General features: G+C 42.9%; 1 protein-coding gene across 1 annotated transcript in view; it reads left to right on the top strand.

Annotated features, from left to right (window-relative positions):
- The window catches only part of SCN11A (sodium voltage-gated channel alpha subunit 11), an 84,804-nt gene that overhangs the window by 49,290 nt on the left and 21,583 nt on the right, over positions 1–13,931 (top strand). Inside the window, exons 16-20 of the mRNA XM_032594643.1 lie at positions 1,505–1,618; positions 2,578–2,692; positions 4,660–4,814; positions 7,757–7,930; positions 13,385–13,486. Of these exons, the coding sequence (XP_032450534.1) occupies positions 1,505–1,618; positions 2,578–2,692; positions 4,660–4,814; positions 7,757–7,930; positions 13,385–13,486 (660 nt within the window). The remainder of the gene's footprint in view (positions 1–1,504; positions 1,619–2,577; positions 2,693–4,659; positions 4,815–7,756; positions 7,931–13,384; positions 13,487–13,931) is intronic.

The raw sequence follows: 13,931 nt of genomic DNA, 5'->3' as shown, positions 1-13,931 counted from the left end.
CGTTTTTTTCTCAGGTAAATCCACCTCCTAGTAGTTAATTTACAGGGCTACTGATTTGTTTGTCTCCTCCTGTATTTCGGAGTCTTCGTTTAAAATTTCATCTTTAGTGAGAGGATCTGTCACTCCCTCTGCAGTCTAAGTTCTGTGATGTCTTTAATAGATACTTCTGGGGCAACCAGCGCAGAACCAAGTCTTAAATTGCCAACCGGAGCTTCTTGTCTAATAGTGACACTAGGCGTATTTCAGATCCAGTGGGTACCTTTACTCAGGCCTTATTGCTGAGGTCTTCCTTCCTTCTGCCTCCCTAGATAGGCAGCTGTGTATAATTGTAATTCCAAGCATTGACAACTTGTTTTGGCCTTCTCTCCTAAGTGCAAGAACTTCAACCCAGTCCACAGTTTCAAGCTGTGGACATAGCTGTGGTTCCCTTCCTCCTATGGGGCACTTTTAGTTATCATTCTCTGCTACACACTTTAATTTTTTTTTTAATGTTTATTTATGACTGAGAGACAGAGAGAGACAGAGCATGAGCGTTGGAGTGGAAGAGAGAGGAGGAGACGCAGAATCTGAAGCAGGCTCCAGGCTCCGAGCTGTCAGCACAGAGCCCGATGCGGGGCTCGAACTCACAAACCATGAGATCATGTCCTGAGCCGAAGTCAGACACCCAACCGACTGAACCCCCCCAGGCGCCCCTCTCTGCTACACACTTTAAATTGTTACTACTTCATATTTCTGTTCTGTGTCTGGTCCACAGATACATTTACCTGTGTTTCGTGTGTGTGTGTGTGTGTGTGTGTGTGTGTGTGTGTGATGTGTCCATGCATGTGTTCAAAAGGGAGAAGTGTTCTTAAATGATGACCTTAGAGTGTCAGAGTCACAGGAATATTTACATACACCGTGACATCCTCCTTGATTATACCTGCAGGTGTAATCACATATACCTGCATGACTTTGTACATCTTTCTTGAATATACCAGCAGGTTGTCACACAAAATTTACTTTTTATTTTTCTGTAGTAATACATCTTCATTTGTCTCTTTATGCCCTTTTCTATTTCACCAAGCCAACCCTCTGTACCCCAAAGAATAAAAAAAATTATTTTCCAAATTATTCTTCTAACATTTTCTACTCATCTGTTTTTATATTAGTACATCAAATCATTATGGATTTTATTTTTACTGCATTCTGTATTATATTATTTTTTTCAGGGATAATTATACCAGCACCACTTTTTAAATAATTTATTATTTAGCCATTCCCTTCTGAATTATTTGGTGAATTTTGTACCAAAACCATATAGTTTTGCTTAAATGACTTTTGGGTAAGTTTCATTACCTGTTTCCTATGGTAGCTTTCCCAGAATTATTTTGTGTGGAGTTTCTCCAGGAGAGTTTTAAAAAGTGAAAAGAAAAGGAGTAAAACGTCATAATTCAAAGTTGTTTTATCTCAAGTGAGCTGTCCAGGAGGAATATTAATTGTACTTAATTGGCCTCCTCTGTGTCAGGCCTATGAACTCCCTCAGGAGACCAAGACGTCTACCAGCCCAGGAGCTCAAAGTGTGGAAATTGATGTGTTCTCTGAAGGTGACATTTATCTGTCAGCACAGAACCCCCGAAAGGTAATTTTCCCAGGGTGCTCCCAAGAGGAACCTGTGGCTTATCCATACACATTCTCCAAGACAGTCACTATGGCTATCAAGACTAATGCGGAACCAATTTCCAGAGTCAGATCTTTTTTTTTTTTTAATTTTTTTTTTTCAACGTTTATTTATTTTTGGGACAGAGAGAGACAGGGCATGAACGGGGGAGGAGCAGAGAGAGAGGGAGACACAGAATCGGAAACAGGCTCCAGGCTCTGAGCCATCAGCCCAGAGCCCGACGCGGGGCTCGAACTCACAGACCGCGAGATCGTGACCTGGCTGAAGTCGGACGCTTAACCGACTGCGCCACCCAGGAGCCCCTCCAGAGTCAGATCTTAAGCAAAGGTGTAGGCCAGGGTTTCTTAACCTCTCCACTAAGACATTTGGGGCACGATAATTCCTCATGGTGGTAGGTTCTTCTGTCTACTGTAGGATGTTTGGCAACATTCGTGGCATCTACCCACTAGATGCAAATAGTATCCCCCAGTTGTGAAATCGAAAGTGTCTCTAGACATTGTCAAAATGTATCCTGGAAGACAAAAATCAATGAGAGCCACTAACATAGGCCTACTCTTCTAAGGATTGAGAGAGCTGAAAATTAGTCTCAGTAAAGTAGCCTTCACCTCATCACCCAGCTTCCCTATTTGGAGTTAGGTAGTGTATCAGAGATGCGAAGGTTGAGACACTGTATCTTCATATACCTTGTCTTTTTTCAGCCAGGGGAGAGCAGTTAGGAAATTCTCTCCTAATGTCAGGGCTACTCAGAGCACTTTTTAGAAACACCCAATGAGAGGGACACTTTCTAGAAACCCCTATACCTGGAATCTTTGTCTAGCTAGCTTTATTCCTAAAATGTCGCACACTAAGGTATTAGGTGCTACGATGGTGAGAGACAGTCTTGGTAAATGATTCCCTTTTTCCTTTGTTCTCATGTGCAGAAGTCTGATACTACCAGTGTTTTCTCAGAATGTAGCACCATTGATCCACAGGACCCTTTTGCAAGGGTACCGGAAATGGTTCCCAAAAAAGAACCAGAGAGATGTTTTCCCAAAGGTAAGTGGCAGTATTCGTGCATCCGGTTCGCAGAACATTTGGAGGAAATTCTGTTGTTCTTGGAAGCTCTGTAGATGCCTTCTTTCTACTTCTACCGGAGACAAAAGTGAAGAGAGGGCATCTATCGATTCTCGGGGCCATTATCAGATCCAGGCAAAGGAGATTTCAGGAAATTCTTGATTTAGGTGGGCTCAACTTATATCACCTAACAACTAGGGTAGAAACTCTAGAAAACTTTCCGAGAGAGCCCGCTGGGCCAATATGTCTTCCCCTTTCTCTAACCCCCAGTACATCCATTGTCAGGATGTAGACGAGGTGGTAGAAGAGGGAACCTGACCAGGGTTGAATGGAGCCCTGCCATCCCTCAAGATTTTTCTCTGAAAGAAAGATAGCATTGTAGGTAGGACCTTTGGCTCTGGACCCAGACTGCCTGAGCTTAATTTTGGCCTCTCCACTTACTAGCTGTGTGACTTAATTTACTTAGCCACTCTGTGCCTCATTTATAAGATGGCTATAATACTAGTATCTACTGCGAAGGGTTGTTAGCATTAAGAGTGAATGTAAATCACCTTCTAGAAGAGTATCTGGCATATAATAAGCGATCAATAAATGCAGTCTCTCCTGATTCCTTGAGTAGTTATAGTGGTTCGTTCCTATGTGCCTTTATTATTTCCTATATTCATGTGGGGAATTTATTTGTGTCTGTCTCTCTTGTGAGGTCCTTAAAAACATAGGCAGTGACTTAATATTGTATCTCTAGGGTGAGAATGGAATCTTTCCTAGATTATGGGCTCAAGATAGATAGATAGATAGATAGATAGATAGATAGGGACTTAATGAATGAATCTAAAAATTAAAAATTTCTCCATAAGTTTGACACTAGACCGGTCTCAGACAAGACACCAAGAATGGTTTCAAACATATTCCAGGTTGTTTGATGGCCCCCCAACTTCCCACGGGGTCAGAAGTCAGGCTAGGAATAGATCACCGTTCTCCTGACTTACATTTGGACTGGTCTTTGAGGTATGCACAGGTTGTCAACAGTGGAGTTGGAGAAGAAAGGTTGGTTTCAAGAAGGGAGGGGTGGCATAAAAGAAGAAATAACCTTTCAGGGAGATTGACCTATTGGTGTTCTAAACAATGGAGGATGGCAGGGACAGACTGAGGAGACCTCACGGTTGCTTAGGAAGATGATGAGGAAGGGAGTGGAATGTTGTGATCGCTGTGAAATTAGCATCCACAGGACTTGGAGGATGGGCGGAAGAGACAAGGGGAGAAGGGTGACGTGATTCATGCCGAGGGCTCGTGTGTGTTGAAGTCAAATGTCCAGCTATGTGTAAGCACCTCGACAGTGGATCAGATTCTCCCCTGTGTGGTTTGGGTGGTTCACAGAGCCTGTGCCCCTCCTTACCTCATTCCCCTCAGTCCTTAGGACACAGCTTACTATTGCCAAAAGAAATTGCAGTATAACAAACAGCCATGCAGCCCCAGTGGCACACGAGAGTGAACATGCATCTACATGATTCCGCTCATCTAGGCTGGTATCTCTGCTGATTTTGGCTGGCTTTATTCGTATGAGTGGTAATGACTGGGAGCTGGCCAACCTAGCCTGGGCTTACCTGGGCCATTTGGTTCTGTACCACATGTCCATCCTCCTTCTCCTGAAACCAGTGAGCTGGCCCAAATATTCCTTTCTTATGGAAATGGTCCTGGAGAGCAAGTGGAAACATGCACGGCCTGTAATGTGTGTGTGACTGGCATGTGTGACTTTCACTCTGCTCTATTGGCCAAATCAAGTCATATGGCCAAGCCCGGAACTGAGGGGTTGGAAAACGACTTCACCTCTTTCTTCAGTGGGAAAAATTGCAAAGGTAAGGGATAAACGTAAAGGCAGGGATGAAGAGTTAGGATTATTAATACAGTTCAAGGCAGGCACTAATGATAATGCTACTGCTTATTTCTTGCAGGCCTGGGTCACTGCTTCCCATGCTGTGCCACGGACAAGAGAAAGTCCCACTGGATCATTTGGTGGAACCTGCGGAAAACCTGCTACCAAATAGTGAAACACAGTTGGTTTGAGAGCTTTGTTATCTTTGTGATTCTGCTGAGCAGTGGGGCACTGGTAAATTATCACGGTCTTGTGGGGACATTGGGGATCAAGGCAGCTGGGCTACATTCTGACATGGGACTGTGAATGTGGGGAGACAAGGCAGAAGTGGGATCTCTGCTGCTGGGTCCCCTCAAGGGCAAGATTTTACACAACTTCTAGAGTCATGCTCCAACTGGCAAGTCCCCAAGCCAAAGGCACTTTACCTGTGGGGAAGCGTGACTCAAATCAGCACTTTAAAGTGGCTCCTGGAGCCTGCCCTTGACCCCAGGCCTGTCCCTCATTCTTGGAGAATTTCTAGACATTTTCACTGTATCCTACATATTTCTTCCTCTGGACAGCAATGTTTCTACCTCTCTTTTCCAGAAGAACATAGAGCTGCTCTCCAAAAGGTAAAACATTAAGAGGGAAAGGCTACAGGGACCAGATGAGGATATAATACGTTGTCTTGGTATTTTCCACCACTCATGTTCCCTTGGGAGGAGAAACAAAGAGATACTGCTTTATGTACATGGCAGATCCTTCTAGATTGAGGTGTCAGGTGTGTCCCAGTGAGGTTTGGAAATAACTCCAAATCCACTGGCCTCCATAGCATATATCCTTCCTTCTCTCTCTCCTCACCTTTTGGTCCTTGCCTTCTCTTTGCCTCCCACCCTTGAGTGATAGTATCTTCTTCCTTACTACCTACATGTTTCTCTCTCTCTTTCCCTTTGTCCCCTTCTATCTTGTGTTTTCCCTTAAAATGGACATAATGTATAACTAAACTCTCTTACTATTTGGTACGTAAGTGAATGGAACCTTAGGTTCTCCCTTACTGATTTGGGGTCACAGAACATTAAGTCACTAGCCATTGGAAGGGACAAGGAAATGTCTTGCTTCGTCACCGTTGCTTTCCTGGCTAGTGCTTTACGTTTGTGTGATCTCCAGGTGAAAGCAGATGAGTGCACGCTGGGGCCCCCCAGACCCTATGATCAGCACCCGTCTCCATTTATCTACTTGCAGTACAAATTCTTTCTCAAGAAAAAAAAAATAAATTTCTCTAAACCGTATCAGAGAACTCTCTTACTTTTTGTTGCGAACCCTTGGTCTAGGATCCCCTGAAGTCTTCTGGGCTTACATTTTCACTGGCTATTTACCTTATTCAAGTAATAGGGCTCTTCATTTATTCCACAATGGTAACTGGTGTCTACCAAACCCTATGTTACTCAGCGGGAAAGCACGGTGTTGTCAGAAGGCCAGGGAGACATGGCACCCTCCTTCTAGTTCTCATCTTTGTTATGTTAAGAGAAGTGTAGGTTGGACAAAGCAAGACTGAACACACAACGTTGAGGGTTATAGGAGAGGGACTCGGGTCTCGTTCCACTTAACGTATCTGCAGAGAAAGGAAGACAGGAAACATCTGGTCTCTTGCCACTGTCTGTGCTGTGTGGACCAGCAGCCTTAGTATCACTTGGAAACTTGTTAGAAATGCAGTCTTGGGCCCAGCCCAGGCCCGCTGAAATCAGAACCTAGATGCTTCGGGACTCATGAGAGTTCGGGAAGCTCTGGTCTGGACAACTGTGTAATAATGGGAGCTTCCTGGACGAGGAAGTGTCCTCGTTATAATGTGGGAGCCTCCAAAGCTCAGTTGCTAATGTTGGCCTACTCTTCTGCGGAGCAAACAGATCTGCTGAGCCAGCTTGCTGCTCAGCTTCCAAAATGACAGAGGAACTGAGCTTCTACACCATTCCCATTTGCCTGCCTTTAAGAGGCAAACACACAGATAAGTCCCTGACTTCCAGGAGCAGGGAGTCTAGTAGGGAAGACAGATGGGGTCCAAGAATTGTAGACCAGGACCATAGTGATACACTCAGAGAAGCAGTGGATGACATGGGGCCATGTAGAATGGGCATCTAACTCATTCTTGGCGGAAGAAGGACAGTTTCCTATGGAAAATATCAGCCAAACTGAGACTTCAAAAATGATGAGGAGATGACAGGGGACAAGAGGAAGTGGAGGGTCTTCTCCAGTCAAAGCCCACCTCGGAGTTGAAAGTCAGACTGTTTTATTATTTTGCATTATTGCTCCCTAGGGCCATGGGGCCGTGGGCTTACCTTCGTACTCAACAGCAGGGCCGATTTCTTTCTTGCCTTCAGTGTTTGCCCAGATGTCCTGACAGGACCCAGATGTACTAGGTCCCCTTATCTTCTTTTTTTTCATTCTCAGTTTTTACCCTAGTTATATAGACCCCAAAGAATCACATATGCACTTTGAATGAGGGAAATGCTTGCATGTAGCATGGAAAAGGGTCTCTTCAGAAGCTAAGGCGTCTCATTTTCACGATCACACTGAACGAATGTTTCACGTTCAAAGTAAGTTACACTAGCCCAGAGCTTCCTCAACTTTTGCATGTGTTGGTACACATAAAAATGAGCACATCCATCGTGAGCACAGGGGTAAGTGGTAAGGCTGTTTGCGGTAGGTCGTTGGCATCAGGGTTGGCAGGATTTAGAGTGGGAGCTAAGGCGTTTGGACCTAAGGTGTTACAGGCAATGGAGAGCCACTGAATAGGGCTACTAAAGTAACTAGGAGGATGAGAGAGATGGAATATTTCACTGAGTGGTTCTGGAAACGTTGGCAAGATATTGTTGACAAGAGTTGGAAGGATCAGGAAGATCAGGAAATTGTGTGGTGATCTGTTAGGAAGATGTTTTCACATTTCAGGGGTCAGTGATGAGAACCTAGGGAGCTCTTGTGGCAATGGAAGTCTAGAAATAGGATCTTCCTTCTTGTGGTTTCACTTACTCAAGGAATTGATTCCACTGAGACATTTCATCCTTAATACCTTTTGGGCAAAACCTTGTCACCAAAAGAGATACTAGTTTATTCAAATAAGGAAGAAAAATTAAAAAGTAAAGTCCTCAAGCAGTTCTGTGCAAATATTCAACCTGGCCTATGGCTATGCTTTATCATTTCAGGTATTTGAAGATATTCACCTTGAGAAACGACCCAATATCCAAGCATTACTTAATTGTACTGACCATATTTTCACATACATTTTTATCCTGGAGATGGGTCTAAAATGGGTAGCCTTTGGATTTGGGAAGTATTTCACCAGTGTCTGGTGCTGGCTTGACTTCATCATTGTAATTGTAAGTTTACCATCTCTGTGTCCCATGCGGGCAAGGGTTGGGGGGAGGGGAGGGGTGGGCATCCTACGGGAGCTGCCTTCCCTGTGTGCCTTATATGGGTGCCTCTCCAAAATATTTTTCTCCACAGTACTTGCAAATAGTCGTCATCTACCCATCAGCAGTCCCGTCTGTTCTGGGTCACATTCTTCACACTGCACTTCATATTCTCACCACCCCAGCCCTTTCCATGATGACTCATCCAGTTCTCTCCATAAGCCCTGCTTATGTCTGATGTATGCCTAGAATAATATTGAGTGTCCTACCCTTCTCCTTCCAACTTTCTATTTTCCCTGAAGACTTCTCAAAGCAGGTCAGAAGCCAGTAGACTAAGCTGGTCTCCCTTTTGATTGTCAAGCAACATAAGAACATTCTTTCATTTAATCTGCACATCAGTGCTCTGGCTTAAGCAGAGTTATACATCACCTACCAGATTACGGACAAAGAACTTTGAAGCTCAGGTGGTTAGCAACTTGCTTCAGATGAAACTGGGACTCACACCTTGGTCTGTGTGATGCTAAAGCTAATAATAGTATATCACACTTATCAAAAGCTTTGTCTGTACCAGGTACTCTGCTATATGCTTCACATGCATTCTCTCTTTTAGCTATCACAACCACTCAGTACGGTAGGCACTATTACTTTTCTCATATACGCAGGAAGAAACTAAGTCATAGAGAAGTTAAGAAACGTGTCAAAGATTGGCTAGAAATGGCGGAGGTGAAACTCAAAGACCCAGGAAGCCTCACTCTAAAGCCCTTGATTTTAACATTGATATCCTTTCTACCATGAGCTAACTAGTTAGACTTTGTCCCTGCTATTTAAAGAAGTAGACATGATATGTGCATAAACCATGTGGTCAGCATACCTATTTGGAGAACCATAATGTTGCTAATGTTGTGGACACACCCAAGCGTCCGTCGACTCATGAATGGATAAAGAAGATGCGGTATATATGTACATAGTGGAATATTACTCAGCCATCAAAAGAATGAAATCTTGCCATTTGAAACAATGTAGATAGAACCAGAGTGTATTATGCTAAGCGAAATAAGTCACACTGAGAAAGATAAAAACCGTATGGTTTTACTCATGTGTGGGATTTAAGAAACAGATAAACATATGGGAAGGGGGAAAAAGGGAAAGAGGGAAACAAACCATAAGAGACTCTTAACAATAAAGAATAGACTGAGTGCTGCTGGAGGGGAGGTGGGTAGGGAGATGGGCTAGATGGGTGGTGGGCATTAAGGAGGGCACTTGTTGGGATGAGCACTGGGTGTTGTATATAAGTGATGAATCACTGAATTCTACTCCTGAAACCAGTATTGCACTGTATGTTAACTAACTAGAGTTTAAATAAAAATTAAAAAAATTATTGGTGGACACAAGTAGCCATGTGTTTCAGGCATTTTAGAAAGGCAGCAGTGCTATGGGAGCTCCAACAGGAATGATAAAAGGAAATAAATATATCCACGTCTGTCAACCCTGTCAGTTTCCAGGGTGCCAATCATTCTGAATCCATTATCTTCTTATATTATAGTGAAGAACCCATAAGACAGTGGACAAATGATTGGCGTCTCCATTCTAGGGACCTGTGGTCCACTGACCTCAACTCAGGAAACTGATCCTAAAGCTCTCTTGTCTGTGCTTTTTCTGTGCAACCTTAAGCAAAGTGCTTCCTTCTTTTGACATAAATCTTCACATTAATAAAAATGAGAGTATAGACTTTTTACCGAGTGCCAAAATTTGACCAGATACAAAATGGAAAACATAAATCTAACAATAACCATTTAAAATACCAAAACAGTAGTTCAATACCACACTGTCAAAAAAAGGCACCAGGCCGAGATGGTTTTACAGGCAAGTTGTATCAAACTTTCAAGGAGTAGTGCTATATGCTGAATGTTTGCATCCCCTAAAATTCATATGTTGAAACGTAATCCTCAATGTGTTCCTATTTAGAGGTGTTTATTAGGTTACGAGCAGAGGTTATGAGGGAGGAGCCCTCATGAATGGAACTACAGCTGCTATAAAAGAGAACCCCACAGAGCTTCCTCACCCCTTCTGTCACGGGAAGACACAGGGAGAAGAAAGCAATAGGTGAGCCAGGATGTGGCCTCTCACCAGACAGTGATTCTGCTGACACCTTGATCTTGGACTTCCCAGCTCCAGACTGTGAGAAATAAATTTCCATTATTTATAAGCAACCCAGGCTACGATATTCTGTTACAGCAGCCTGAACTAAGATAGGCAGTTACCCCCAACCTTATTCAAATTGTTACAAAGAATAAGAAAAGAGAGGAAGCTTACAAACTTTACTTAATGAGACAAGTATAACCTTGATAACAAAATGAACGGAACAAAAATGAGTAGAACAAGGAAAGAAATAATCTTATAATTATATGCTTTATAAATCCCAGACAACGCACTGGATAAGTGTGGTCCACTATTGCTATTATTAGCTGTAGCATCACATAGGCCAGGGTGTGAACGCCAATTCCACTTGAAGTAAGTTGTTAATCCTCTGGGCTTTGGGTTTCCTTGTCTGTAACATGGTAGGTGATATAAAATGTACTTAATTCAGAAAATTATTGTGCAGATTAAATAAGAGAATGTCTGTGAATAATCCTTTTACACTGCTTGTTAATCAGCATTGTGTAAAATGATCTTTATAATTTTGAAGTAGGAAAATAGAGGGGCGCCTGGGTGGCTCAGTCGGTTAAACATCCAACTCTGGATTTCGACTCAGGTAATGATCTCACAGTGTGTGAGTTGGAGACCTGCACTGGGTTCTGCACTGACAGCAAGAAGCCTGCTTGGGATTTTCTCTCCCTCTCTCTCTTCCCCTCCCCTGCTTGCATGCACTCTGTCTCTCAAAATAAATGGTCGGACTTAAAAAAAATGTATGTAAAAAGAAAAATACAAACACAACCACAAGAACATAATTGAATTCAACTATCCCAAAATGTAAAACTTCTGGGTTTTTTATTCAGTAGAATTGTAATTATAAAGACAGGCTCGGGCCTGGAGACAGTATTTGCCATATACATAACAGAAAATTATTATCCATAGTATAAAAAACTCCCTACAGCTCAACAAGAGAAAGACAACCCAATGTAAGAATGGGAGAAGGATGCGAACAGGTAATTCGCATAAGGAACTCAAGTTGTAATAAATATATGAAGAAATACATACTAGCTGCATCACCAATTAGCACAGAAGTACATGGTAAAATGAGAAACTGTGTTACTCATCAGACTGACAAAAATTTTAAAGTTGGAAAATCTCTAATACTTAGAAAGATATAAGAAAATGGAATCTCTAATCACTGCTACTAATGTAATAAAATTTCAGGGACATTTTTGCAGTATTTTTTAAAAAGGTTTATTTGTTTATTTTGAGAGAGAGAGAGAGACAGCAGGACAGAGGGACAGAAGGAGAGAGAGAATCCCAAGCAGGCTCCACACTCAGCACCGAGCCTGATGTGGGGCTCGATCCTGTAACCCTGGGATCATGACCTGAGCTGAAATCAAAAGTCAGACACTTAACCAACTAAGCCACCCAGGTGCCCCAGAAAAATTTTGCACTATTAAGTAAAATTGCAAATGAGCCCAATTTGTAATTTACTCTCCAGAAATACCACTTCTAGTTAGACATGTAAGGAAAATTCTTGAGTACGTAGGCAGGAAAAATGCATACAGCTGTCCAGTTTGTTCATAGCAGCAAAGAAATTGAAATAACCTAGATACTCACCAAGGGGGAATGGATCCATAAAATATGAATATTTGTATACTGTAATATTTTACAACAGTTAAAAGGAATAAACCACAAGGAAAAAAAGATATGTATCAAAATGGTGACTGTTCACACGGTGCGGACTGATAAATGCAAGTTAGATAGGAAAAAAAGATAAGATAAAAAGCAGCAGAAGACTGTAGAGTGGGAAAGAATGCGGGTGTTTTCATGTCTGCGTGTCTCATCAGTGCTTCTGAATCTAGTGGAGCGGAGACTGGGGATTGGATTCCAGGTGAAAAGGTGTACAATGTCCCTCTAGGGACCCTTCTTCCCCACCCATAACAGCTACTGGGTAAAGCCAGAAGAACCGTTAAGCTGTGCCGTTCTTTTCCCTCTTGCCAGGAACCAGGTAGAAGGAGTATTTGTGGAAAAGCTGCTGAAATAACTCTCCCGACGGGCAGTGCCATTACAAACAGCCTATTTTAGGAAACCTTTATAAATAAGAGCATTTTGAATCGATAATTTTTTAAAAGCTGAATTACCCATTTAAAAATTTTGTCATTCTGCCATACCAACTCACTTAATTTCTCTGAATTTGCCAGTATTTTACTACTACGATGAGATTGACAGGATTAGTGGGGAATGGTTTTAGATAATAGTGAACTCTAATATCAGCATAGTCAGTTGTAGGATAACTCACTTCCTGTCCCGCTGAGCAACCCGTCTCGCAAGCTGAGCCTCTGCATAATCGATGAGAGTGACTGGAATCCGCAAATGGTGGTGTGCAACTTAAGCTCATTATATTTAAGTTTCAATTTAGTGTGTTTATAGAGCTATCCAGTCCTTAGTCCTGACTCATTGGGAAGAAGTATGTTGGGAGAGAAAATTGGATTTAATCCCCCCCCCCCAAATTTAACTGAGTGAGGGGAAATACTAGCAAACAATTTATTATTTCATTGTAACTTTTAATTTTGATATTGAAACGGATATTTGAGGATATTACGGAAAAGTTGCAAGAAACAGCCTAAAGAACCCCTTATACTCTTTCCCCAGATTCACCAGTTGTTAACATTTCACCCCATCTGCTTTGTCCTTTTCTCTTCATTTTTCTTGCTAAACTGCTTGAGATTAGGTGGCAGGCACCACACCTCTTTACCCCTAAACATTCCAGTGTGTGTTTCCTGAGAACAATGAAATTGTCTCACATGGTCACAGCACAATTATCAAAGTTGGGAAATTTAACGTGACTCAATAGTAAGATCCATACACATTTTCTAATTTTGTCAATCGTTTCAATAAGGTCCTTTATGGTTAATTCTTTCTATCCACCTGTGTCACCTTCCCTCGCCTCCCCCTAGTCCAGGATCCAATTCAGGACCCTAAGTGACACATCATTGTCATGTCCTTTGGTTTCCTTTAACAATTTCTCACTTTTCTTTGTCTTTCATTAAACAAATCATGTAAGTGCATTGCCCTCACCTGCATGGGTTGTAGCTTTGGCAGACTGGAGCAAAAATAGCCTCTTCACTTGCCTTCCGACTTCTAGAAGGCTGGCCGGCTTCTGTTTCTGGATAATCCACTGAGGACACCCTGTCTGCCTCTCAGAATGAGGGCTACCAGCCCCCCACTGGCTTCCCTGGGAGCCAAGTCAGGTACACTACCTATCGCTTCTCTTCCCACCAGGTCTCTGTGACCAGTCTCATCGACCTAAAGAGCTTGAAGTCCTTCAGGACTCTACGAGCACTGAGGCCCCTGCGTGCACTGTCCCAGTTTGAAGGAATGAAGGTACGTTCTTCAGCAAAGGGGAGGAAGGTCAGCTGTCAGGGAGAGGTGGAAACACCAATCGTTCTTCTTGGGCTGGGCTTCCCTTAAATCGTCAAGCTGTTTCTGGACTCCTTCCTACCTAAAGCGCTGTTTAGAATTTGAGAGATGACAAATTTAGGACGTAGCGTGCATTCTGTGGTAGGCAAGATGGGTTCCGGCTTTCCTTCAATCCTAGGGCAGGTGTCCCATAGGTCTGTGACACTGTCATCAGAGGACACTTCTCAAGTGATCCTCAGTGACAAGAGAAACGGGTCCATATGGAGCCGAGAGCAGGGCTTGTCCTAGGATGCGGGGTTGGGAGTTTGAGGGTAGAAAGTAAAGACAGACCCTAAGAGGTCCAGTCCTGCACATCAGGCCCATCCTGAGATCCAGAGCTTGGTGAATCCTACTTTTTCTTCCGTTTTCT

The sequence above is a fragment of the Lynx canadensis genome, chromosome C2 (genome assembly GCF_007474595.2).
Source record: "Lynx canadensis isolate LIC74 chromosome C2, mLynCan4.pri.v2, whole genome shotgun sequence".
NCBI classification, from domain to species: Eukaryota; Metazoa; Chordata; class Mammalia; order Carnivora; family Felidae; genus Lynx; species Lynx canadensis.
The sequence above is the reverse complement of the archived record's forward strand: the minus strand, read 5'-3'. Positions and strand labels throughout refer to the sequence as shown.